We start from the raw sequence: 24,276 nt of genomic DNA, 5'->3' as shown, positions 1-24,276 counted from the left end.
TAGATGGGCTGAGATGTGAATCCAGGCAAACAGGCTTCAGAGCTCAGACTCCTACAGACTAAACTGCATTGCTTTTCTTAAGCAGATATTCAACTCTCCTAAAATGTTTCGATTAGTTAAAAACGTGATTTTTCAGCATCTTTTACCCTTTTTTTTTTTTTTTACAGTCTGACTATGTCTATAAACAGCTCTGATGATGTAAATGGTTTCCAATATCTACTAAGGATCAAGATTTGGAATAGGGGCTGAGTCCCTTTCACTGAAGGGCTTCTCCTCCCACTTCTGATAAGGCTTCTCAGTGAATGGGACAGTGGCTAGATCACTGGGAATAAGTTAGGTTCCTGGACTCTTCTGGGGCCCTGCCTTTAACTTAGGGGGTGAGAAACCCCTAGTGGAAGCTTAATGATCATCGAACAGACCAAATCCTTGATGACTTTTTCTCTAGTCAAATGCATGCTATGGATATCTGTTAGCTGACAGTTACAGTGTGTGTACTAAATTAACCAACATGCTGGACACTTTAAAATAATGGAGAAGTGGAATCAAAAAGTAAAATAGGCCGGGCGCTGTGGCTCACGCCTGTAATCCTAGCTCTTGGGAGGCCGAGGCGGGCGGATTGCTCAAGGTCAGGAGTTCAAAACCAGCCTGAGCAAGAGCGAGACCCCGTCTCTACTATAAACAGAAAGAAATTAATTGGCCAATTGATATATATATATATAAAAAAAAAATTAGCCGGGCATAGTGGCGCATGCCTGTAGTCCCAGCTACTCGGGAGGCTGAGGCAGAAGGATCACTCGAGCCCAGGAGTTTGAGGTTGCTGTGAGCTAGGCTGACGCCATGGCACTCACTCTAGCCTGGACAACAAAGTGAGACTCTGTCTCAAAAAAAAAAAAAAAAAAAAAAAAAAAAAAAAGTAAAATAACTTTCATTCTTGAAGAGGTAGGTTATTTCGGGCTGTTAAATGCTTACATAAAATAAATCACATAGATGCTGGAACAGCAGAACAATGTACGCACTGCAACTCTGTGGTATATTGCTTTCCTTTACCATTCAGATTATTGATGATCATTTTTGAAGCATATACACTTAGAATGGGCACTTGGAAAATTCAAGTTCTGAAGTTCTAGAGGCATCATTTGAGGATATATACAACTTCTCTGTGCTGATTATATATGTTATATATGTTGACTGTAATCCTCAAAAAACCATCAAGGAAAGGATAATTATCCCTCTCTTACAGACCACACAGTTAGTAAGTACATAACTGGGATTCAAACCTAGGCTTATGCAAAGTCCATATCCTTTCCTTGCCATGCTGTCTTCCTTAGCTAACTTAATTATGATGTATGTGTGCTATTTTTCTTTTAGGTTTTCATTACCTAAATCTTTTTGTCCAAATATAACCTTAAATGTTAGAAGATCCTAAAACATTTAGGCAATATCTTGTGCAAAAGAAATGAGAAGAAATCACATTTTAATGTAGAAAGGGGCAAAGTTAATATAAAACATGTTGAGGCAAAGAAACGGTGTATAGCTTGAAGTGAAGCAGCACCAGGGAAACAGATGAAGAATTAAAAGCACTTGGGCATGGTGGCTCATGTCTATAATCCTAGCACTTTGGGAGGCTGAGGCAGGAGGATCGCTTGAGGTCTAGAGTTCAAGACCAGCCTGAGCGACATAGCGAGACACCATCTCTAACAAAAATACACAAATTAGCCAGGCGTGGTGGCACGCACCTGTAGTCCTGGCTACTTGGGAGGATGAGCCAGGGGGATTGCTTGAGCCCAGGAGTTTGAGGTTACAGTGAGCTATGATGATGCCACTGCACTCTAGTCTGAGCGACAGAGTGAGACTCTGCCTCACAAAAATAGAGCAAAAAGGGAAGAGTTATAGTAGTAAAGAAATCCTCTCCCATTGGGGAGAGCACTAAGATGAGCAGCAGACATACACTAGGGTATTGGCATTTCTGAACATGAACTTGATCTTGAAAATATCTATATAAAATTACACCTGTGTACTCTTTATTATGTTTAGGGACAAACATGTATTAGGAAAAATAGAATAAAAACTATGTCTAACTCATTTTTAAAGATGTATTGTATCTACTATTGTAAAATAAAGGTACAGATGTGCCTTATCTACCATACCTGGATAGCCTGTGTCCCATTTAGCTCAGTTTCAAAGATCATGGAATATCACAGCTAGATAAGATTTTGGGGCTCAACTAAACCAGTTTCTTCATATTTGGATGAGGAAACTGAGGCCCAAAGCAGTTCGATAATGTTCTTATTATCACAGATCTTTCTGCTTTTCTGTTGAATTCAGTGTTATATACATGCACATAAAGTTATATATGTGCACATAAACTACAAATAATTGTAGTTATATACATATTTAGAGAAGGGAAAGAGCCAAAACATGGTTCTAAAAATTCTATGCTTTAAGTTTCTTATTACAAAAGCAATAGGATTTGAGAATCATAGATGGTTTAATATTCAATTCTTAAAAAAATTCTAAATTTAGACATGAAATTCTACTAAATATTTTCTTTAAGAAAAATAACATATTAGCTTTGGGCAGCTATGGCTAAAGTTCTTTATGATTGCTGCAAAAAACAATTTTCTGGAAAAAATTCATTACTACAACTTTGGTGATAAGGAATAATTTATTTCACTGAATTCATTGTTACGACAAATTGTGCCTTTCAGTTATTAATGCTCCTGTTTCTTATTTTCTATAGACATCATTATTCATTTCTTTAATGTGTATGGTAACTTAAAAATAATCCTATCTGCAGAAAAGCCAAAATAAATGCTTGCTCAAGGATACTGCTGATTTACACAGAGTAGATTTTATTTGGTCAACATGATTTTTACTTGGTTAACTATGATTATTTAAGGAAAAACCCCCTGAGCAAGAAACATGAGATGCAAATGTTATTGTGATTCAAAGAAACCCAAGACCTTTCAAATGATTGCCTCCAATTGCATACAAGCGATCATTCATTACAGCCAACGTGTGGATTGCGCGTTTCGTGTTCATATCTTGTTTTCGAGCCCAGACATCCATTACCGGGTCATAGCAATATAGCCATGGGACATATTCTCCATTGTGTACACCCCCTGTGAATGAAACGGATACACGCAAGTAAAGAAAGTGCCTTGGATCTGAACTTTGCAACAGACAAAGGGGAGGAGTGACTTGCCTGAAATGTATATTTTCCCATTGTGTACCGCTCCTGCGTGGGCGGCCAGAGGCTGGGGCAGAGAGGACACGTAACGCCATTCGTTTGTTTCTAGGTTGTAGCACTCCACGCTGGACAAGTAGCCGGTTTCATTCCTTCCGCCAATAACATATAGATGTTTGTCCAACCGACATGCATAGAAACTGGCCCTTCTGCAATGAAAACAACTCACAGTAAATCACAGAAGGAGCTGTGACATTTTGCCTTTTCAAATACGATAAGGACTACCCAGTTAGTCAGAGAAAGGAGGTATATACAGCTTCAGAAAGGGTTGAAAACTTTTAAAGATTACATATATACCTTCCAAATCTGAGACTTTTTATATAATAATCACATGCATTGCCCATTGTGGTTAACAGTTTTGATATTCAAGTAATAGCAGAGGAGAAATTCACCAACTGTTTGTTTCAGCTCTTTTTATCTTGCTTTTATACAGTGTAAAAGTGTTCATTAATGTTTGGGATATTTGGTACCTTGTAAGGATATCATAGTTCTGTAAGACAAAGTGAAAAACGAGGTAGATAATGTAACAATAATAAATTATCTTGACATTCACTTTCTTTATGGTCCTTCAAGGGTCATTGTTCCCAATTTATAAGAGAACTACATCATCAAAATTTTTCTTCAATTATCATTTTTTCTTTTTTCTTCCCGAGTACTACTACAAATAGAATAAGTTTTGTGAACTTCATATAATGTTCAAATTTTGCTCTTATATAACCAAGTACAGGAAATTCATTTAAGGAGTTTTTGGTGATGATTATTATAAGGTTATAGGCTATTTTTCAATTTCTTGTCAAGACAGGCTGTTGGCTATATTATTCCACTATGCCACCAAAGGCAAAAAATGCAAGCTGTGTTGAAAGGATTTGGAGGCAGGGAGACAAATTCTAAGACCATAATTTAGGAGTGAGCTATACAAGACCTGACTTAGAGTTTTAGTAGAAGAAAGGAGAGGGATGATGCAAAGGCATTTTAAAAAAAGATGTCAGACTTGGTAGCTAATAAAATGTGAGAGCTGAGAGAGAATAAGGTTCAAAGAGGACTCAAAAATTGCGAGTTAGGATGACTAGGTTGAAACTTTAAGCAAGCCTTTGACTCTTCGTTTCCTGTTCCCATTAATGCTCTGGAATAATTGTTCTGGAGTAATACACCTCGCAAGGATAGCAGGGGGTCCAAAATTGAATAAATATCATTGTGCCAAGTCCCTGAGAGAACATAATTTATATTTGATAATTTAATGATCTCTATTAAAATTGATGCCAATATTCTTGTGCAATGTCAATTCCAAGATGAGGAGCTACAGAGCATTTTATCAGGTGAACTTTTATTGTTTGGGGATTTTTCAGGTTGTGTTTATGACGTGCCAGAACATCTGGGAAGCAGTATGTAGCATTACTACATTAATGGTTAATGGTTTGGATTCTAGAGTTAGACTGCCAGGTTATGTGACTTACTAGGTATGTGACCTTCAGAATGCTCCTCAACCCCTCTCAGCCTCCGATTGCTCACAGGGTTATTTGGAAATACATATAAGTGCTTGTCATAGTGTCCAGCATTTTGTTCCTGCTTAGGAACTGTCAGTTACTATCAACTGGATAAAAAGTCTTAAAAATTGGCCATCAAGATTGTTTGCATGTCAACTTTTCCCAATAATACTTAAGTGACTACTAAATAATATTTGTTTGGATGATTTATTACCATATAGGTATGGTATTTGTTATAGATGGCAGTGTATTCAGCTTTTTTTGATAGTTCTGAAATTGTCCTGATAGCCATCATTGATAATTTTTGAGTAATGTTTTATCTCTATTTATTTTTTTCTGGATTTTCTTGATGTTTTGTGAAAGAGACATGGACAATTCAGAAGCATGATGAAGAATAATGATAATGAAAAAAGAGAGAGGGAGAGAAGTAGGCAGGAAAATGAAGAGAAGATGAGATAGATTTTATACAGTGAAAGTTGTTAATCTGGGTTCATGCCTTCTGAGGGGTCCACGAAGCTCTGAAATTGTAATAAAATGTATGCACATGTTTTTGCACATGTGAATTTTTTGGAGAAAGATGTTTCATAGCTTTTAATTAGATCATCAAAGAGAACTCTGATCTAAAAAAAGTTTGAATTTCCTGGTATAAGGGAGTAAAAACTCATCTAAATACAAAATTAGATTTAAAAATAGTTGCAACATTAAGTGCATGCAGATGGACCATTGGTTTCTTCCATTTCTCTAACCAGATTTCAATTGCTCGTTCACTGAGCATGATAGGTCAGAGTTAGTTTACTGGTGCTTTTACTCTCTCAAGCTAAAACGTTTCATTGAAAAGACTGACACATATCTATAGAAAAAGAATCTTAAAATAACTCTTATTTTATTTGCACCATTGACCCAGGGTAGGTCAGTACACCTCTTGCATATAATTCCATAACACGTCTTGGGGCCTCTGAAATAATCAATTTACCTATTTCATTCATGGGCTACCTTTAAATAATTTGTACCACGTGGGTTGTAATGTTTTAATGGTGAGTTCTATGCAGTATTAGTCTAGAAGAGAAAATGCTAATTAGTTGTGACAAGTATGAAAATCTATCTGAGTTTAGATTATAAAGAATAAGAAGAAGATCTCCCTTTAGTGAACTCCTTTAATCTAAGCTAAATTTCAGTTTTCTCACTTTTTCTGATTTGGTTCCATCCTCACTGTGACACTGAGTCAGACTGTCAGAACTTGCTCTCTTTTTTAGCCAAGACATTCGTAATGTGACGCTCCATGTGTACTCCTAGCTTTATCCACACAGTGTCACTGTTAGGATCTAAATGGGAAAAACTCAGGTTTCACTTCCTGACTGAAAGTACATTTTTATGTAGAAATTCCAATAGTGAAGATTCTGAGCCTTTGACTTCTTTCCTTGCATGCCCACAGTGAGAGTTTCTGAAATGCATGATGAGAACCCAGGTTGTTAATGGTCTGTCAACAACTGTGAATATTTGCTGGTGGCTAAAATTTTACCACCAGGTATCTCTTGGGAATGCTCCCTGCCCCTCCTCCCCACATGAAGAGCATATCTGGTTCAGGCTATTTTATTTTTGGGGGAAAGTAAGTTCAACATTATTAAAGAATCCTTAATGGCATCACAGTGTTTCCATTTCAAATTATTCATCTGTCCTTTCTCCAGCCTCCCCTGCCCCCACTGCCAGAGGCAGTATTCAGTGTTTCTGAGATAAGTTAAAAAGACTAATAATAAAAATATACTCATAAAAATATATATACTCAAAAATATACTCATAAAAATATATCTCATAAAAATATACTTTGAGTCCTGCTTGAAAGATCTTTACAAGTCCTTTCTTTTTTTCTTCAGGTTTCAAATGTATCATACTTTATTTCTTCAAGAATGCCATATTGTAATGGGTATACAGTGCTTTTATTTGGCATCAGTTATGAGTTGGTTTTGAATGAATTCAGTATCACACCAGCTGGGATGATTACTGATTTCTCCATTCCTTTGGGGTGACTCTGCCAATGGGACACTATTCTAATTTGCGTTGCTGCATATGTCTATACAGCAATACAGAAAGTGGCTCCACTCGCTAGTATAGCATTACCATGTTTGTCATGAAAAGCAGGTGTCTGTTTCTGGTGGCTCTGCCTTGCCATTATTTGCTGGATGCTTCGAACTGGAGGTGACTTACTGTGTTTTTGGCCAAAGGAAACATTGTGAAGCTCGAGACAGAACTGCGGCAACTCCAGCGGCTGCTTTGGTGCAAATTCACTTCAAGAACCCTTGCCTGTAAGTCGTTTCTGCCCCTTACGGTGGTCAGTTTATATCCTACCTAAAAAGCATGAGACTGAATGTCTATACCCTTATCCCCGCTTGAATTTTTGACTTCCGTTATAGGGCTTAAAACAACAGATTTTTCAAACAGAATGTTGTTTGCTTTTGTTTCTTATAATACTTCTAGGAAACAAAATATTAAAATTTGGAAACAATTTTTGATATATTAACTTCTAGTCTTTCATTTACTCTGCAGAACAGAGCAGAGGCTTTGTTGTTGCCTCCCAAACTGCTTTTTCTTTTTACATTTTGAACAATACTTAAAATGTCTGTTTTTACTGAAAAAAACATTGAAAGTTACCAAAGCATTTTTATTGATCCAAGTTTTCAATTTGCCCTCTCCTTACCGAGGAATCAAATTCTAAATCCGAGACCAAAACAGTTCATCAGCACTACATTTAAATTTATATTTTCATCTAATTGTTTCTGTCTGTAAATTCATAGCTAGCAGGCATGCAGTTCGTGAACTGACCATAGGTGAGGAAGCCTGGAGGCCATGTGCCCATGTCCCTGGTGAACTGGGAGGGTATTCTGCACTTTTTAAATATTCCTTTGGAGGCTTCGACTTGCTAAGATATCCTAGGAATTTTTCCAGACAGCTCTGTAAGAGTGAGTTACCCCAGAGGCGGCTTCCAATGTGTTTCTACTTTTCTCAATCACTTTAGTCACTTCTCAGCATCACAATGTCTTAGCAGTTTGGTAGCAGAATGATGAAAAGGGGTAGGTGGTTTGATTTCTGGTTTGATTCATGATCTACACAATGTAAAATTAACTCAATTAAATGTTCTAAGAAACTTTTCTGATCTGAAGAGTGTCACACATATTTTCGGTTTGTTTGTTTTTTTCTTAAACACCAATTAATCCACACTGGTAACTTGCTCATATTTGCTATTTTGAATAGGAGGTTGGCAACGACAGGAAAATTTCATTTCAAGTTATGGATTGCTGCCTGGGTCAGCCAACCCATAGAGAGATGGTGCTACAAGATTGACGGGGCATTTGTGAGATCTGCTTTTTCCCACTCAGCTCTGTAAGGAGCTCTTTATTTGGTCTATCGAGTTGATTGTTTTAAATCTAAAAAAAAAAAAACTTCTTTTACTAGGGACCTGACATGATATACCATAATGACTTAGAAAGAAACGTTAAACAGTCCATCCTGTCAACGGTGGCTGCCGGGCGCCAACAGACCATGGCAGGTCTTTTTATCAGGTCAATGAGCTGCTAAAAATTGGCTAAGTAGGACCCTGCCATGATAGGCCATAGCGCCTCAGAGGAAGTCATTATAGACTATCAAGTAAACAATACACATTTTTAAAAAAATTACTAATTAGGTTTTGCAGCAATACTTCCCATCCTTAGGGGCTCTACAGTGAGATAATTGACCGCGACGTGAGTTATGCATCCCAAGCCGAAGGCGTGAAGGTTAATTATCGTGGTGCACAGCCCCCAGCAAAGGGGACCATGGTGATGAGATGATGACATTTCAAACATTTATTGATAGTCGTTTCTTAAATAAAACTTTTTTTTTTTTGAATGGTTTTGCTTAAAGGGCAAAGTGATGCAGCTACAGTAACAGCAACCAGGAAATAACTCCCAAAAGAGAGAAACAGGGTACAGTGGAGAAAGGCACCAGGAAGCTTCTGATGCACTGAGAAGATTGTCAGGCTATTAACTGGCTTAGCATCATTTCTGGAGATACCTTTGAACTAGTCATTCCTACAAGCGTCTATGGTCTTTAATGTATCATGTCTCATCTCATCATTTTGGTGCACAGCATTTAGTGTCCTGAGAGTTTTACTATGTTTGCCTTGCATGGAATAGAAAGTTAGACACTGAGTTTCTTTAGAGCAAAGGTTCATGACATCTTGCTGCTGTAATGTACATTTTTGAACAAATGGTATCGTTTGAAAATTTCCTTTTAACTTAGAATTTATGATGAAGGATCTAATTTAATTAATCTCAGTGTAATCTACTTGAATGTTAATAAAAAGGATGTTAAGATGGGGGTCATGTTGGAAATACGAAAGAGAAAGAATGCTGCTGATTTCTTCTTTGATAACTCAAAGGAGAAGATGCCATAGCTTGCAGTTCATGGTCACTACTGTATCAGAAAATTTGCTTAAGAGGATGTCCAGACATTTGAAAAGAGCCAACTGTTTAAAATCTAGCATGTGAATTTGCATATGCATATAAAGGCATGCATCACATAACAGCCAGGAGAGACTAAATATGTATAAATATAGCAGTCATCTTGTCCTTTGGTAGCTAAGAGACTTGCGTGAGATAACCATGCAAAAAATGAGATGACACTTTGCAAGACTGTTTTTTTTAAAGTTAACAAATGACCTGTTCTTGAATGTATGATGGGAAGACATTTGGGATGGCAAAGGTAAGTGACTTGAGCTTGTGAGACAAATTTACTATTAAAATATTAAATTTAAATCAATATTGAAAATGCATATTGAATTTAATATTGAATAATTTAATATTGAAAGTTCTGCATCAAAATGCATATCATTGTGAGAATGGTGTTTGGTATTTCAATTTTAGGATTTAAATGTATTATCACCAAGAAAAGTGGTATGGTCAGTAGAATTTTAGCTGTGTTTGCAAAATGCCAATCAATGTTGTAAAGGAAGATAAGGCACATAATTTTTTTCTTCCTATATTAGGACAAATAATTGACTCGATTATTTTTCTCTGTTGAATTAACAATTTTCTCTATTGATTACCTACGGTATAGGCAGGTAATCTAAATTGGCCAGGCCAAGAATTATATTTCACCTCCTATGTCTTACATTGGCTCTATTTAGCATTCTTCATCATGGAAAACCATCTAGCACCCATGCTTCCTATAAAACAGTCACAAACATTTCAGACACAAGAAATATACACTTACCTTTCTTGCATGGGTGGAAGTTGAATCCAGCTATTAAATCGGGGATCGTATCGGCTGACAAAATTTGTACTGTGTTTTCCTGTAAAAATACATTTGAGACACTTAGATTCCTTTGTTGATTTGCACATTTAATAGTATTTTATAAGATGTCTCTATTCTCAGGTTTAACAAATAGCTGAATCAAGTAGAGGGAGCACCTAACAGCCTGAGAAGTGATCGGTCAGTAGAAGAATAAATGTGCCACCTCTAATGTTTGTTTCCTTTTTCTGTCTCTTTCCTTTTTCTGCTTTTGGAACAAGTTGGAATTAGAATAAATCAACCATAACAATAAAATGAAGTATATTTACCAAACTGGCTTTTATCATAATGTTAGGGTAAAAATTTCTGGAGTGTTTTGGTGTTTTAATGTTTGGTTTATAAATTATCAGTTCCAAAGACTACCGTGTATAGTATTTCTGGCTGCAGCTATGTAAAAAAATTTTTCTTACCTTTTTTCCTGAAAAATATTTTTTTAGAGACTTTTTTTTAGAGGAGTGCTAAGTTCACAGCAAAATTGAGAGGAAGGGACAGAGATTTCCCAGATGCCCCCTGCCCCTACACATGCATAGCCTTCACCGTTCTTACGGCCTTTTTATAACAACCCAAGAACTCAGTGGTAGAGGCTGCTCTCTCCCTGCTGAAATAATAGTAATTGCTACAGTAAGAGTCTTGAGTTGGGAGGTCAGTTTTGTGCTCAGTCGCTGTGACATACACACAGGTACATTTGCTGAGATGGGAAGCATGAGTCCTCCGAGCTGCTTCACCAGTGCACCCCTTCTGCAGAACCTAAGAAGCAGAGTGATGCCTCCAAGGCATTAAAATGGAGCTTAATTTATATACATATTGACATCAAAGCAAGAAATGGAAGCTCAAAGAATCTGTTCCATTTTCTGTGTAGCACCTGAGATGATAATCACCTAAAGCACCCGAGGCTTTAACTCTAAAAAGTCTGCCTTTGTTCATGCATGCGGAAGTAAACATTGAGATACGGGTGCCGAACTTCACCAAAAGAGTAAACAGGGGTGTGTGTGCGCATGCTCACACAGGCATGGACAAATGACACAACTGTTATTTGTAAAAGTGTATACTGAGCAGCTACTTTGCATCTTACGTATTCCAGGCTCTGGATATATATATAAGAAAGATATGGTCTTTGTCCTTGTAAACGAATAAGCAAACATATAATATGGCATAACGTTACAATATGATACAATTAAGTGGAGACAAAGGCTATAAAGAAAAATAAAACTGGGAGTGGTACAGGGGAGGCCAGTTTAAATAGAATGGTCACCTGCTCACAGATGCCTTCTGCAAGCCATGCAAGTGTCTGCAGAATGAGCCTCTCAGGCATGTGGGCAGGTGAGTATAAAGTCCCTGGGCTGGCGATAAGTTCAAAAACAGCACGAATGCTAGTGCGAGTGAACAGGAGTCAGAGTGAACAAAGTGCAGAACACAGTGCGCCTCGTGGACTGAATGAAGTAGGATTTTGAACCCATTGGGGGGTTTTGAGCACGTGGGGAACATGGTCTAATCTAATGCCTCACTCTGGCTGCTGTGTGAAGAGCAGCCTATAGGGGGCGACTGTGGAAATGGGGGCACTGTCAGGAGGCCATTGCAAAAGTCAAGGCAAGAACTGGTGGTGGCTTGAATGAAGGTGGAGGTGGAGAGATATCTGTCATATAGGCACAGTCTAATAAAATTTCCCGAGGGACTAAATATTGTAGGAGAAAAAGTGAGTCATTAAAGATAGCTGCTAGGTTTTTAGCCTGAGTAACTGGATGGAAGGTCATGCAATTTGCTGAGGTGGGGAAGACCAAGGAGGAGTAGGCTGGGAATTGGGGAGAGAAGTTATGAGCTCTGTTTTGGACTTAACCTTGAGAGACCTACAGGATCTCAATCAGGAAGTGTCTGGCAGGCCACTGGCTAAATGAGGGTACAGGTGCAAATTTTGGAGTCATTAGTCCTGAGTTATTATTTAAAACTACAGGACTGGATGAAACTATTTAGGAAGAAGGTATAAAATGAAAGATAATGGGTTCTGAGAATGTGCACTTGGGTAGAAGAAGAAAAACCAGTAAAGGAAAGGAACTGTCAGAGATAAGAAGGAAAGCGTGGTATTTTGGAAGCCAAGTCAGATTGTGTTTCAAAAAGAAGGGAGTGAGCAACTGAGAATTGACCACAGGATTTGGCAACATGGAGCTTGTTGGTGGCATTGACAAGCATCACTTCAGTGAACTGGTGGGGATGAAAGCCCGAGTGGGGACTACTCAGCAGGAACTAAGATGTAAGAAAGCAGAGGTAAGTGGACAGACCGTGCTTTTCAGGACTTTTGCAATAAAAAGATAATAGCTAGAGGATGCAGCAGTGAAGGAAGATTTGCTTTGTTGTTTTTTAAGAAATTTAGAAATACTAGGAAGTCCTTGAGCAGGCAAGAGGGAATGAAGACTAGATCTTAGATTGGAGCAGACAGAACATATGGGTAGCAATAGAAATAATTGAATAGATTTGGTTTTAGGGAGGTGAAGAGTTTATTTTCTGTTTGTGTCTATTCTCATTGAACTAAGAAGCAAAGCCATCAGCTGAGAGCAAGGATGGGGATTTTGGAGAAGGGGGCATTTGAAGAGAGAGAACAGGTGTGAAATAGTTATCTTGGAGGCTGGGGGAATGCATTGACCATGAAAATTTAGTGTAGTTGACTGGTAGCCAGTGTGGCTGTGTGATTTTCTCCTTGCTAAGGGGCAGAGGAGAGGTAGAGGTGGGTTTAACCAGGACGAGTAATGCCAGGCAAGTATTATAGTAGAAGGAGAGAGACAGACATGAAGACCACAAGGGTATGCAGTACAGTGATTATGGGGATGAGGCATAGAATGCAAGCCCAGTAAGGAGGGAAGTAAGGACACGAGGAAAGAAGGGACAGGGAGAAGGTGGTATGGCCAAGTGAAGTAGGTGGCAATATCAGCAAAACAGAGGATCGCTGCACATAAAGAGGCAGAGACAGCAGCTGGTATCATCTGAAGGAAGATAAGCCTTTAAAGTGCCTGGGGTCTTAAGGGTTTGGGAGTGGCAACAAAGGGGAAGGGGAAAAAGCTACCCGCCTCCAATAATATGAAACGTGTGAGAAGAGGGGAGGACACCAGCCTCATTAGAAAGGGAGGCTGGGAAAGCAGCACTTTCAGATGACAGCCAGATTTAGAAGAAAAGAAGTGGAGGGAACCATTCAGAGGAGAGTTTAAGGATTATAGGGATCTTGCTGGTTGAGATCATGAGTTGCAGGGATCATGTGGAAGAGTTCGGATGGTCAGGTTGAATGGTAAATTTATCTGGGAATGTAAAAGAAGAGATAAGAGTGCCACAGGGTGAGGATGAACTGGATTTCACATGGATAGGCTCCAACTCAAGGAAGGGTTATCTAAAATTGATTTATAAGTGAGTTTTTGTGGAATTTGTAATCACTTCCCTGTAGAAAAAGAATATCGTCTTAGACCAGGGATCCTCAAACTTTTTAAACAGGGGGCCAGTTTACTGTCCTTCAGACCGTTGGAGAGTGTGGTGCACATTCCACACATGCGCACTGTGGGCCCAGGACGAGTCGGCTGCTAAGCAGGACAGGTAGCAGCAGCAAAAACACCCGGTGGGCCGGATAAACGTCCTCGGCGGGCTGCATGTGGCTCTTGGGCTGTAGTTTGAAGACGCCTGTCTTAGACAGTCAAATCCACCTGAAGATTAATGATGTTCATAGGAATGTAGAACCTACCCACCATGCATAGGAATGTTTCTTTATGAAGTCTGGTTAAGAATTTCCGTTAGGAAGGAGATACCTGCCTCCTCCTGGCAGTGGGGCAGACAGTGCCTTCACGTGCTGGACAGTAGTGGTAGAAACTAGCCACGTTCACTCTGGTTGTAACAGTAGCGGCCTTGGCTTAGGGAAAAGGCTAAGCAGGCCCCGGCATGATACGGATGTGAGATGAGCAAAGGGGTCCAAAGGAAAGGCCAATGATCCAAAGAGGGGCAAGGATGGAGGACTGGGAAGACGGAAGGAAGGCGTTCTCGAGATGGCAATGGAGATGCAGATGGGATAACATACCTTAGAAGGAATGAGAGTGGTAGAGTGAGGAAGGTGACATAAAACGGAGCTATTCTCTCCTTCCTTGTGGCCACTGGGAGATGGTGCCAGCGGCTTGCAAGTGGTGGCCATATGCAATGGAATTCTGGATTATCCTTCACATGCTCTGTTTCTTGTCTTTTTAATTTTCCCCCCACTCTTTCTTCACTTCTCTTTTTCTGCTGATGTCCTGTCACCGGACACCATTGTTGACTAGCACTAGGCTGATGTGATAAATGGGGAAAGGGGTGGCATTTCCAGCCAATGGTAGAGGGGAAGGAAGTGGGAAGAAAAGGAAGTCCCTATAAGCAGTTGCTTGGGAGTTGGTTATCAGTAAGTCACAAATGTAAATTGGGTCTCTGTAAGTTGAGGCACTGATAGAATATGCAGGTATCTATTAGAATATTATAAAGCATTCCTATCATTAATGACATGAAGGGAGTTGATGGAAGTTAATATTTATAGCTGAGTAGAAAAATTCATATATATATATATATATATGTCTCCTACTTATATTTCCAGTAATCAACATATTTTCTGACTTCAAATTTTGCTCTCATAATCAAGATCATCAATAAAGAAAATTATCTTTATCTTTGTGAGTACATACTTGTGTTTAAATTTATAATTTTTCATTTCATTCAAGGACATGGAGCTCAGGCACCATTTTCATAACGACTAAAGTTTAACTCAAGAAGAGTTCATCTTTGGAACTGATGTATATGTAACATTTGAACCCATGGATTTAAAATTCTTCTCTCTGCCAGCAATGATATTAAAGCAGGTTGTATATTATCATAGGATTGTTATTCTTTATAAGTTTTGGCATTATTGCATAAGGCATTATAATATGGGAATCCCATATTTTTAAGATGGGTGAGTCTCTTCACAGTTTTCTTAATGGGGAATTCCTTGCTAGTGAGAACCACTTTCTATTGTGATCCAATATTGAGTTAATTTCACAAGACCAATGGCTAAAACATAATGGTTCTTACATATCTAACTACATACCATGCGTTTATGTGAAAGGCAGGGTAGTATAGTGTTCAGACAAATCTAGGTTGGAATCAGCTCAGCTTCTTGCAAGCTGTGTGTTCTGAAGTTATTTAACTTCTCAGGCTTAGTCTTCTCATAGTAAAACTATAGCTGTCATGAAACATGGCTCACGGGATGGTTGTGAAGATTAAGTGAAACGATTCAGGTGAGTACTTAGCAAAGTTCCTGGCAAATAATGAGTACTCCATAAATGCTATTACTAATACTAAAGAAGTTAACCATGGTTGACCAGATGGATGGAATATGAAGCTACATGGAAAATGTTTAAGGGATTATGGTGGATGTTCCTGGGACCTAGCCTAGATCCCTCTGCCAGACTGGTGCACCCATTTCCCAGCTGCTGTGGGCACTGGCTGCCATGGTCTTGCTGTTCCCTCAGGTGAGCAGACCACTTCAGTACCTGGCCTCATTCCCCACCTGTGGGAAGGTGTTAGCCAATGACAGTCTGACTGACATGGGCTCGAAAAGGCTGGCCCACTTGCCTCAAAGTGTAACTAGTTCTTCTCTATTTAGGATAAGAGACTCAGGCCAGTGGTCCAACAGCCTTCACCCAGATCTGTGCTAAATGACTTCACATGTCAAACAAGTCAGAGACAGAATGACTCAGCCTTCCATGTAGAAGCTTCCAGAATTCTAAAAAGGGATCGTATAGAAAGAGAGAGCTCCCAGGCCCCTATTGAGACTAAAAGTAAAATTAAAATATAGTAATTGGAGTTTTACTAAAATTTAATTCTGAGATTCCTAGTGACTAAAGCAGAGAGAAGAGACCAGTCTTCCACAGGACTAACATCAATAATAATTTTCAAAAGCACACAGGCCTCGGTACCTCGGTCTGAGATTTGTCATGTGGGTCTCCACACGAAGCCCGCTGAGTGGTGATAGTGAAAGCCATCCCCACAGCGAACCCAATTGTGTGTTTTTTATAGTCTCCTCATAGCATATTTATTGAGGGCTTTAAGCCCAATTGCTGTTCCTCTCAGGGGTGGGAGAAAGAAAATCAGTGTAGTCCAACAGTGCAGTTTTACAGGAGTCTGAATTAGTTCAAGAATAAAATCTTGATTCTCTAGAGCTGTGGTCCCCAACTGCCCCCCTTCCCCAGGAAGTGGACCTATACTGGTCTGTGGCCTGTTTGGGACCAGGCTACAGAGCTCTGCCCCCTCCCCCACTCCCAGTGAAAAAATTGTCTTCCATGGAACTTGGGCGGAGGTGCGCGAGGGAGGGCGCACAGCAGGAGGTGAGCAGTGGGCAAGCAAGAAGCTTCTTCATCTGTATCTACAGCCGCTTCCCGTTGCTCCCATCACTGCCTGAGCTCCTCCTCCTCCACCCTCCTTCCGGCTCAAGCCCCGCTGCCCATGTCCCTCGAAAAATTGTCTTCCATGAAACTGCCAAAAAGGTTGGGGATCGCTGCTCTAGAGGAAGGAATACATCCTTTAATCTCTCCCCTATCCCTCCCACCCAATTCTCTTAGGTGTGTCTTTGATTAGAAGTCGAACAGCAAGCAGTTGTATGTTATATTTTTTTGGCATCGAATTAGGGTGCAGATTTTCTGTGTTGCTGATTGAGGGTTGGATAGGGATGCCCTCAGTGTTTTTTGAAAACCAAGTTGTGGTCCCAAGACTGGTATTTTAACAGAAGCCTATTCCACTCGGGAAGCATGGAAGCCCAAGAGTCCAAACCAGGACCTTCGAGCCTCCTCTTGTCATGTTTTAGTTTTAATCCAGACTTCACAAAGAATGTTCTGGAGGTTCTTTGCTTAGATACACCCAATTGGCTGTGCACCCAATGGGTGTTGCTTACAAACACTTCACCCAGTTCAAATCACTTCTGAGGAAGGAGATGCCTAACAGTAAGTGACGAGCTTACCATGGATTGTGTGTGTCAGGGTTTTCTGGTAACATATCAAATCTGTCATTACAGACATAAATTAGAGGAGAGATATTAAATATCACTCCTTCTGTTTTTCACAAAGCCTAGGAACTGTCTTCTTTCTGACACTGGCAAATGTGACACAACAAATCTGCGGGTCTTGAGAAAGAATGTCCCTCTCTTAAAGGCAGTGTTCTTGGAGGGTGGCCTGGCTTGTTTTCCTTTAAGATTTTCTAGAGTGAACAGATGTAACAATTTTCTATAATTTGCCTTGGTGCAGATGCTGAAAGAGAGCATTCACAATAAAATATATGCAGTATATGTAATTTCAGCTGGATGTTCTGGGGTTTTAAAGTAAAAATGTGTACCTGCAAGCTGTTTTATGGTTTCTCAGTCATAATTATCTCTGTTACACAGAAGGCTACAACTGCAACTCCTCCTTCGTGTGCAAGCTTTCCAAAAATATCTTGATAATTCTGCATATCCTGCAAGGCACAGTGTTCTCCTTGTGTTTGGCTTGGGAAGTGTGTTAAAAGGTTTCATTCCTCTTTGTGACAAACTTATGCTACAATCACATCAATGGAGATAATCTATGGAAGAAACACTGAGAGAAGGTACAGCAACTACGATGGATCACGGGCAATATCTGCTGCAAAATGACTTCAGCTAAAGTTATGTGCGGTACGACTGGAGATAATATTTATTGCAACTGCACTATTGTGTCGATGAAATGGGAGGAAAGTGGTGGAGAAGGTGGTGAGGATTCTAAACAGCTGCAGCTTGCTCCCGTCCTCTAGGGAGTTCGTGCTCATGCTTGTGGCATTCCTCAGGGGATAGATAAGGAGAGGGTCTGGGGCATCGTTGCGAAGCCAAATCCCCAGACAGTCGATGAGTGAACGCTCCGCTACATATGTCCCCAGTTAGCTCCATGATTGACCCTCCCTCCAATTGTCAGCCCAGTTTCCTGACTACTTCATTTGTCCCTGTTGCACAGAAATGCATTTTCCACGCGAATTACAAGATGGACAGCTACTGACACCCTCCATCACATACTTCCTTGTTGAACACCTCCGGTTAAGTTGTTCAATAGTTACCGTTTGGATTCCATTGGTCCTCCCCGCCCAACACGAACAAGAAGTTTTCCACCTCCACGACGCAGTGGTGGGCGCTGTTGTATGGCATAACTGGAATCAAGAAGAAGAAGAAAAAAAAAAAGACATCTGAAATTTTCCATCTTAGGACTTGCTGCCTTGGCTCACTAGTTATTTGCTTCACCGAAGTGTATAAAATGTTGAGACTCAGTCAAAAGGAAGAAGACCGCACAGGCAGCAGACAAACTACCCACCAGCGGCTCAGTGGTGTGTTGCCAGTGGTTTCAAACCCAACCCCTTTTGATGAATTTTACATAATGTTATTCCACAAATTAGTCAAGAACAACCTGCCATGCTGCTTTCGATTCTTAAGTTCTCCGCACCTGCCTGATGAAGGGGACGGCGTTCCAAATGACTGACACCCCCAAAGGGTCAGGGCTGGGGTTACTTCTTGGAAGAAGTAACCCTGAATACACTGGGAGCCATTAAGATGTGCTGGCCAGACTTGGATTGCTGGCAATCTTTCCACAAACAGACTCGGGGTGCTTGGAAGCTTTCCATTCCACAGCAATGAGCAAGCTGAATTTCCATACAGTTTTAAGTTTTTAAATTAAGGTCCTGCTGATTTAATGCCTCCTCCAAATGTATACGCTTAATTTCCTGTACAATGTCATTAGCGGCACAATCACACATTTTCTATCTCTCTGCTTAGCAGCTCTTCTGTAACAAAGATGAAAACTGTCAGGAACGTCACAAATACCCATCCTCCTCGCCGCTCCCTTCTCCCTGCCCAAATGTGGTGGCTGTGAGGAGGGGGCGTTGCTCAGAGACCCACTAAAGCCAGGTTTCTCTGTATTTTGTTCTCATTTGTATTTCCTTTGGGGAGACACAAAGCCCCAGGATAGGACGTTCCTGTCACCTTCTGTGCCGTGCAGTGTTGGTCTCTGCTATTATAATATCATACGGAAAATGTAAACGTATACAGCGTTAGTGCTCATAGCACATGCAGTGCTTTGGGCCCAGTGACACCAGTAGGAAAAATGATGTCCTTGTTCAGCTCATCATATGGGCACCTTAAATCTAGGTGAGGACAAATGGGGAGGTGATGTGCATGTTCAGGCAGGGAACTTATTGCTTGACACGGATCAACAGAGCACTTAAGAAACCAGTGCAGTGGGAAATCAATATGAGTCAGGGCCAACTCTTACTTTGTGCTTTTTTGCCAATGCAGAGAGAGAGAGAGAGAGAGAGAGAGAGAGAGAGAGAGAGAGAGAGAGAGAGAATCTATCTCAAACTTGATTTATTTTGGGTGATAGATATCTCTCACTTCATTTTGTTTTTATTATCTTTTATTTGTCTCAGAAAGCACTTATGCTGGCTAACATATGTAAATAAAAATAATAAGAAAACAGGCATAGCTCTGAGACTTGTAACACAGCTTCTGAAACAGTAAATCAGATCATTTAAGCTTCTTACCAAAGGATTTTAGGGGTTTTGATTATTTAATTATTTATTTTTATTGTAAATAGTCTTATATTGTTTTCGGACTTATATCCACAAGATATATCTTTATATATACTTATATACTTATATCCACCTTCTCTAGGTGTTGGTATGGGAACTGCTGATTTGGGGGCTAGTGTAGAAATCGGGTGGGCAGTGGTTTGTGTGGCCCATGAATCCAGGTCAATTGGCTTAGAGGGTCATCTCAGGAATGTCCATCAGCTCATTAGTCCTCAGTTTACCTCTTTGAGGAATACTTTTAACCATCCAGATCCTGTAGGCTTCAATGTTCAGAATTCACTGGGGCAGAGTATCTGTCGGGTTCATGGAGGAACTAAGGTTGATATGTTTTAAAGGTCTTTTTTTTTTTTTTTTAAGTTAATTCATCATTGTTTGGATTATGAGGCTGGTTCCAAAATACCAAAAGCAGAACTAGGCTACCCCTTATTATATTGTGAACAACCTGCTGCTACTCTAGTCGATCGTAATGTCCTCTGGTCAGTGTAAACTTATTCATTTTCATCTGTATGTACAACCAACTTATTCTATGACCACCACCTTTCAAATATTTATTTTAAACTTTTGATCAGTTTAATGCCCAAATCTTACAAATGATGAAAAATTGTATTATCTTTTTTTTTTTAACCAGAGGTCCAGCTTTATAATAATATCTGAAAACAAAATGACACTTGTGTTTTGTTCTTGCCATTCATTTGCTCCCATTCATGCAAGCAGAAATTAAGTGAAGAAAATAATACATGATTTATTTTTAAGCTTCTTTTTCATTTGATTACCCCTATTGTTATGCTTTATGCAAACAAATGAAACTATTGCACTAAGCTAACTATTGAACTCTGCAAAATAAGAGAAAAGAAAGCTGTGGAACTTCTAATTTAAAGGCTACGTGAAGGTATGCTCATGTATTTACACATTTTTACCCCTGTTTTAAAACCTTGTTTGCTGTATTTCTTAGCTGAGCATTTCAGTATTCTCAGTCCTGAATTATTGTCTTTTCGGAATTATTATGGTGAGTTGAGGGGCTATAAATACACACAAATAACGCTTTGAAATGATTCTGAATGTACAACACTCCCAAATTTATTTTAAAAAAAATCTATATTCAATCAATGTTTGAATTTTGCAAAAGACCTAATTTCTTTGACTTCTGATTAAACCTGAAGGAAAGCAAAATAAATAGGGCAGTGAGCAAGAGCAAACAATCATTTAAAATGGCACCGGGTACTGCACTTATTGATTCTCTTTTAAATAACAACAGATACATGTCTGCTGCCTTCTAGATTTCTCCAGAGGTGGACAGCTGCCGTGCCCTCACAAGCAGGTAGCGGAGGAGGTTTGTACTCCATGTTCACATACAGCCCAGTGTGAGTTTTTAGCGTGTCAGTCAGTGAGTTAGAGGGAAAGGGGAGAGAGAAGCTAATCAGGATGAAATGAGATTAAAGGCTGTCTAATTTTACAGCAACTGTGATCCATCAGCCACTGTGAAAGTGACAGTGGAAATGAATGATGGAGACAGACAGGTGGGGCTGTACATTTCACTGATTTATCCTCAAATGCACTGGGCCTTATTTTATTGAGTGAACATGACCGCATTTATCATGACTGTCATCCAAACCCACTTCCCTCCATTTAAAAAGGTCACTTTACTCAGAGGGAGTAGGAGAGAGGCACTTTCAAATCAGATTTAAAATCTAATAACACGTGTTTATAAGGCCCTTTGCGAGAATTCTCAACTTTATTAAACAAACGGGATGTGCTGGCACGAAAGGAAAAAGAAGCCGGAAAACTGGAAAAGGAGAAACTTTTATTAATAGTCATTCATCTCTAAATGTGAAACAATTTGTACCATTTTTTGCCTTACCCACTCCAAACTCCCGAAATTCAATGTTAGTCTGGGAAATTAAATGAAACATTTGCATTTCATATTTTTAATTAAGAAAGTAGGAATCAGGTGAAACTATAAAATAAACCTGGAGAGGATATTAAGCCACAGTATTTACTCTGCAGAATGACTGATCAGCACACAGGAAATAGATGGTAGCAATTGTTACAAGCTGAATCTGTGCCACAATTAACTTATGTACCTGTTAATTGCTTTCCCATCATTTTAAGGTCATAAAAATCTCAGTTACACAGAGTCTTTTACTTTCCCTGTACCAGTGCCATAAAATGTCCTGGAATGTTATGCACAAAAAAATTGGTCTTTGTGGATGTGAAAATGGAGAGTCAAACCCTTAGGGGATTTTGTGTTTCTTTTCACAATAATAACCATCATTCCTAAACATTTACTATGTGCCACATGTATATGTAAATTAAATACATAATTATATTGATGTATTTACCTATGTCTCTGAAAATATAATTAACACTTGTGTTTTGTTTTTTCCATTCATTTTCTCCCATTCAGGCAAGCAGAAATTAGGTGAAGGAATAAGACATAATATTATAATACATAATAAAATATAATATATGATTAACATAATATTATAGTACATAATGAAATACACTAATATTTACCTATATTTACTTACATATTTTATTTAATATAACTATTATAAAGGAGGCATTGTTCATCCATTTTATTTCTATAAGAAAAACTGAGGCCTTGGCATGTGAAGTCACTTGTTGAAGGTCATACCCAGCTAATGAGTGGCAGAGGTAGAATCCAAACACAAGGATATCTGGACCCCAATCCACACTCTTATCCATTTCACTCTACTGATTTTCAATAGGTATGTGCATCCAACCAGCAAGTAATTACTGAGTTCGTAAGTGTTCAGTGATGGTGTTCTTGAAATTTGTGTATAATTTTTTATATTGAATCATATTTGAAATGTGTTTATTAGTTTGATATTTTAAGAAATCCTTAAATCAAGCAAGTAAACACGCCTTTCAATTTTTTTTCTATAAATCTGGGTATTCAAATAGTTGATTTTCTTAAAGTTGGGTACATTTGTTTGAGGTAGCCAGAAAAAACACTGAGAAAATTAGCCAGTTACGGATAGGTGGAGTCTATGGGAAGAGAGTTCTTTTATGTTGTTGTTGTTTTTGTAAAACAGTGAGGGCATATTTCAAACTTGCAAACAGATTCAAAATATCTTGTTCACTGAGGCCCTTTTCATAGCTTACGTTCAGGGGGCTTGTTTGTATTTATAGAGGCCTTATTATAGTAGAGATCTACACATTCCTACATTTTATATCTAAGAAATATAAACCTCTCCAAGCAGAAAGTTTAGGTATTCTTTGCAACCCACAAATTTTCATGAACATTCAAATAAGAGATTGCACAGGGCTTTGCCAAGAATATAGGATTGCTAAATAGATGGTTATTGAATGTTTATCATTTAGATGTAACATTTATGAGGGCTTTGATTTTCTTTTGGCCTCAAATGTGTTAAGTTTGCAAAACTGTCAAATATAAAAAACTTCATGTTTTGAAAAAGTAATTAACTTCCATGGTGAAATGCATTCTTAATAATAATTTTTAAAAAGGATATATAGGACCAGTAAGTCTCTATCCTATTCCTGACCCCAACCTTTCAGTTCTCTACTACAGAGGATATCACTGCTATTGTGTTCTTGGGCTCTCTTTCCTGACACATTATATACAGCAAGCCATGGACACACTCTTTAGTATCTTGCTTGTTTTGCATTTAAAAATACATTCATTCATTCATTAATCAAATATTTACTCTGTTGCTACTCCACGCCAGGCAATGCTGTAGCTGCTGGAAGGTCATGGTGAACAGCAACTGGGAATGAGCTAAGCAGAGGAAGCATATAATAAACATGTGCACAAATAAGTGGGCTCTTTTGTCTCAAATGACAAGTGCAATGAAGATAAATAAAGCAGGGTTAAGGGAGAGGGAGTGATAAAGACGGTGAGTTTTGATAGCGGTCAGGGAAGGCCTTTCTGAGTAGATGGCTTTTGAGTAAGGAATTGACTGAAGTGAGCAAAGGACCTGTGCAGGGTGTAGGTGCAAGAATAGCAAGTGCAGAGGGCTTGAGGGATAGGTCTGGAATGTTTTAAGAACAGCAGGAAGACCGGGAACAAAGGGATCTGAGATGAAGTCTAGGAGAGAGACCAAGAGCAAATCAGTGCAACGTTGCAGGCATGGGCAGAAGAGAGCACTGGGATTGTCTTCCACCACATTATTTTAAGTGGCCACACCGTGCTCCATTTGATAGGCATCCTATAATTCATCCCATCCCTTTCTGATGGCCATTTATTAATTTATTGCGTAAACATTCACTAAACACTCATTACATGCAGATGCTTTTCTGGTTGCTAATAATACAGCAGTGAGCAAAGCAAACAATGTCCTTGCTCTCATAGAGCTTATGTCACAGGGAGGAAGAAGAACATGGACAAATAAATAACAGAGAGGAACACAGCCAGATGCTGATAGACCGTGTCAAGAGAAATGCAGTGGGACACTGTGCTCGAGAAAGAGTGTCTGCTTATTCCTCTAGTTGGAGTGTTGGTCTAGAAGTGGGAATGAGTTGGCTGTTCCCGAGAAGCAGAGAGGAAGCCCAAGCAGCAGGATGAGGGTCAAAGAGGCAAGGGATGAAGTCAGAAGGCAGGCAGGGGCTTGTGTGTGCATCTCCATGAGTCAGAATAAGCAG

At 39.3% G+C, this 24,276-nt stretch overlaps 1 protein-coding gene and 1 pseudogene across 1 annotated transcript in view; both read right to left on the bottom strand.

Moving 5' to 3' along the window:
- Positions 1 to 24,276, bottom strand: part of KLHL14 (kelch like family member 14) — a 95,666-nt gene that overhangs the window by 5,770 nt on the left and 65,620 nt on the right. Inside the window, exons 3-6 of the mRNA XM_075993570.1 lie at positions 18,133 to 18,222; positions 9,976 to 10,054; positions 3,206 to 3,396; positions 2,964 to 3,122 (exon numbers count right to left, since the gene is read on the bottom strand). Of these exons, the coding sequence (XP_075849685.1) occupies positions 2,964 to 3,122; positions 3,206 to 3,396; positions 9,976 to 10,054; positions 18,133 to 18,222 (519 nt within the window). The remainder of the gene's footprint in view (positions 1 to 2,963; positions 3,123 to 3,205; positions 3,397 to 9,975; positions 10,055 to 18,132; positions 18,223 to 24,276) is intronic.
- LOC109729725 (cytochrome c oxidase subunit 7B, mitochondrial pseudogene) lies at positions 6,606 to 7,280 on the bottom strand (annotated as a pseudogene).

Source organism: Microcebus murinus, chromosome 17 (genome assembly GCF_040939455.1).
Source record: "Microcebus murinus isolate Inina chromosome 17, M.murinus_Inina_mat1.0, whole genome shotgun sequence".
Classification (NCBI taxonomy): Eukaryota; Metazoa; Chordata; class Mammalia; order Primates; family Cheirogaleidae; genus Microcebus; species Microcebus murinus.
This window is presented reverse-complemented; position numbering and strand designations above follow the sequence as displayed.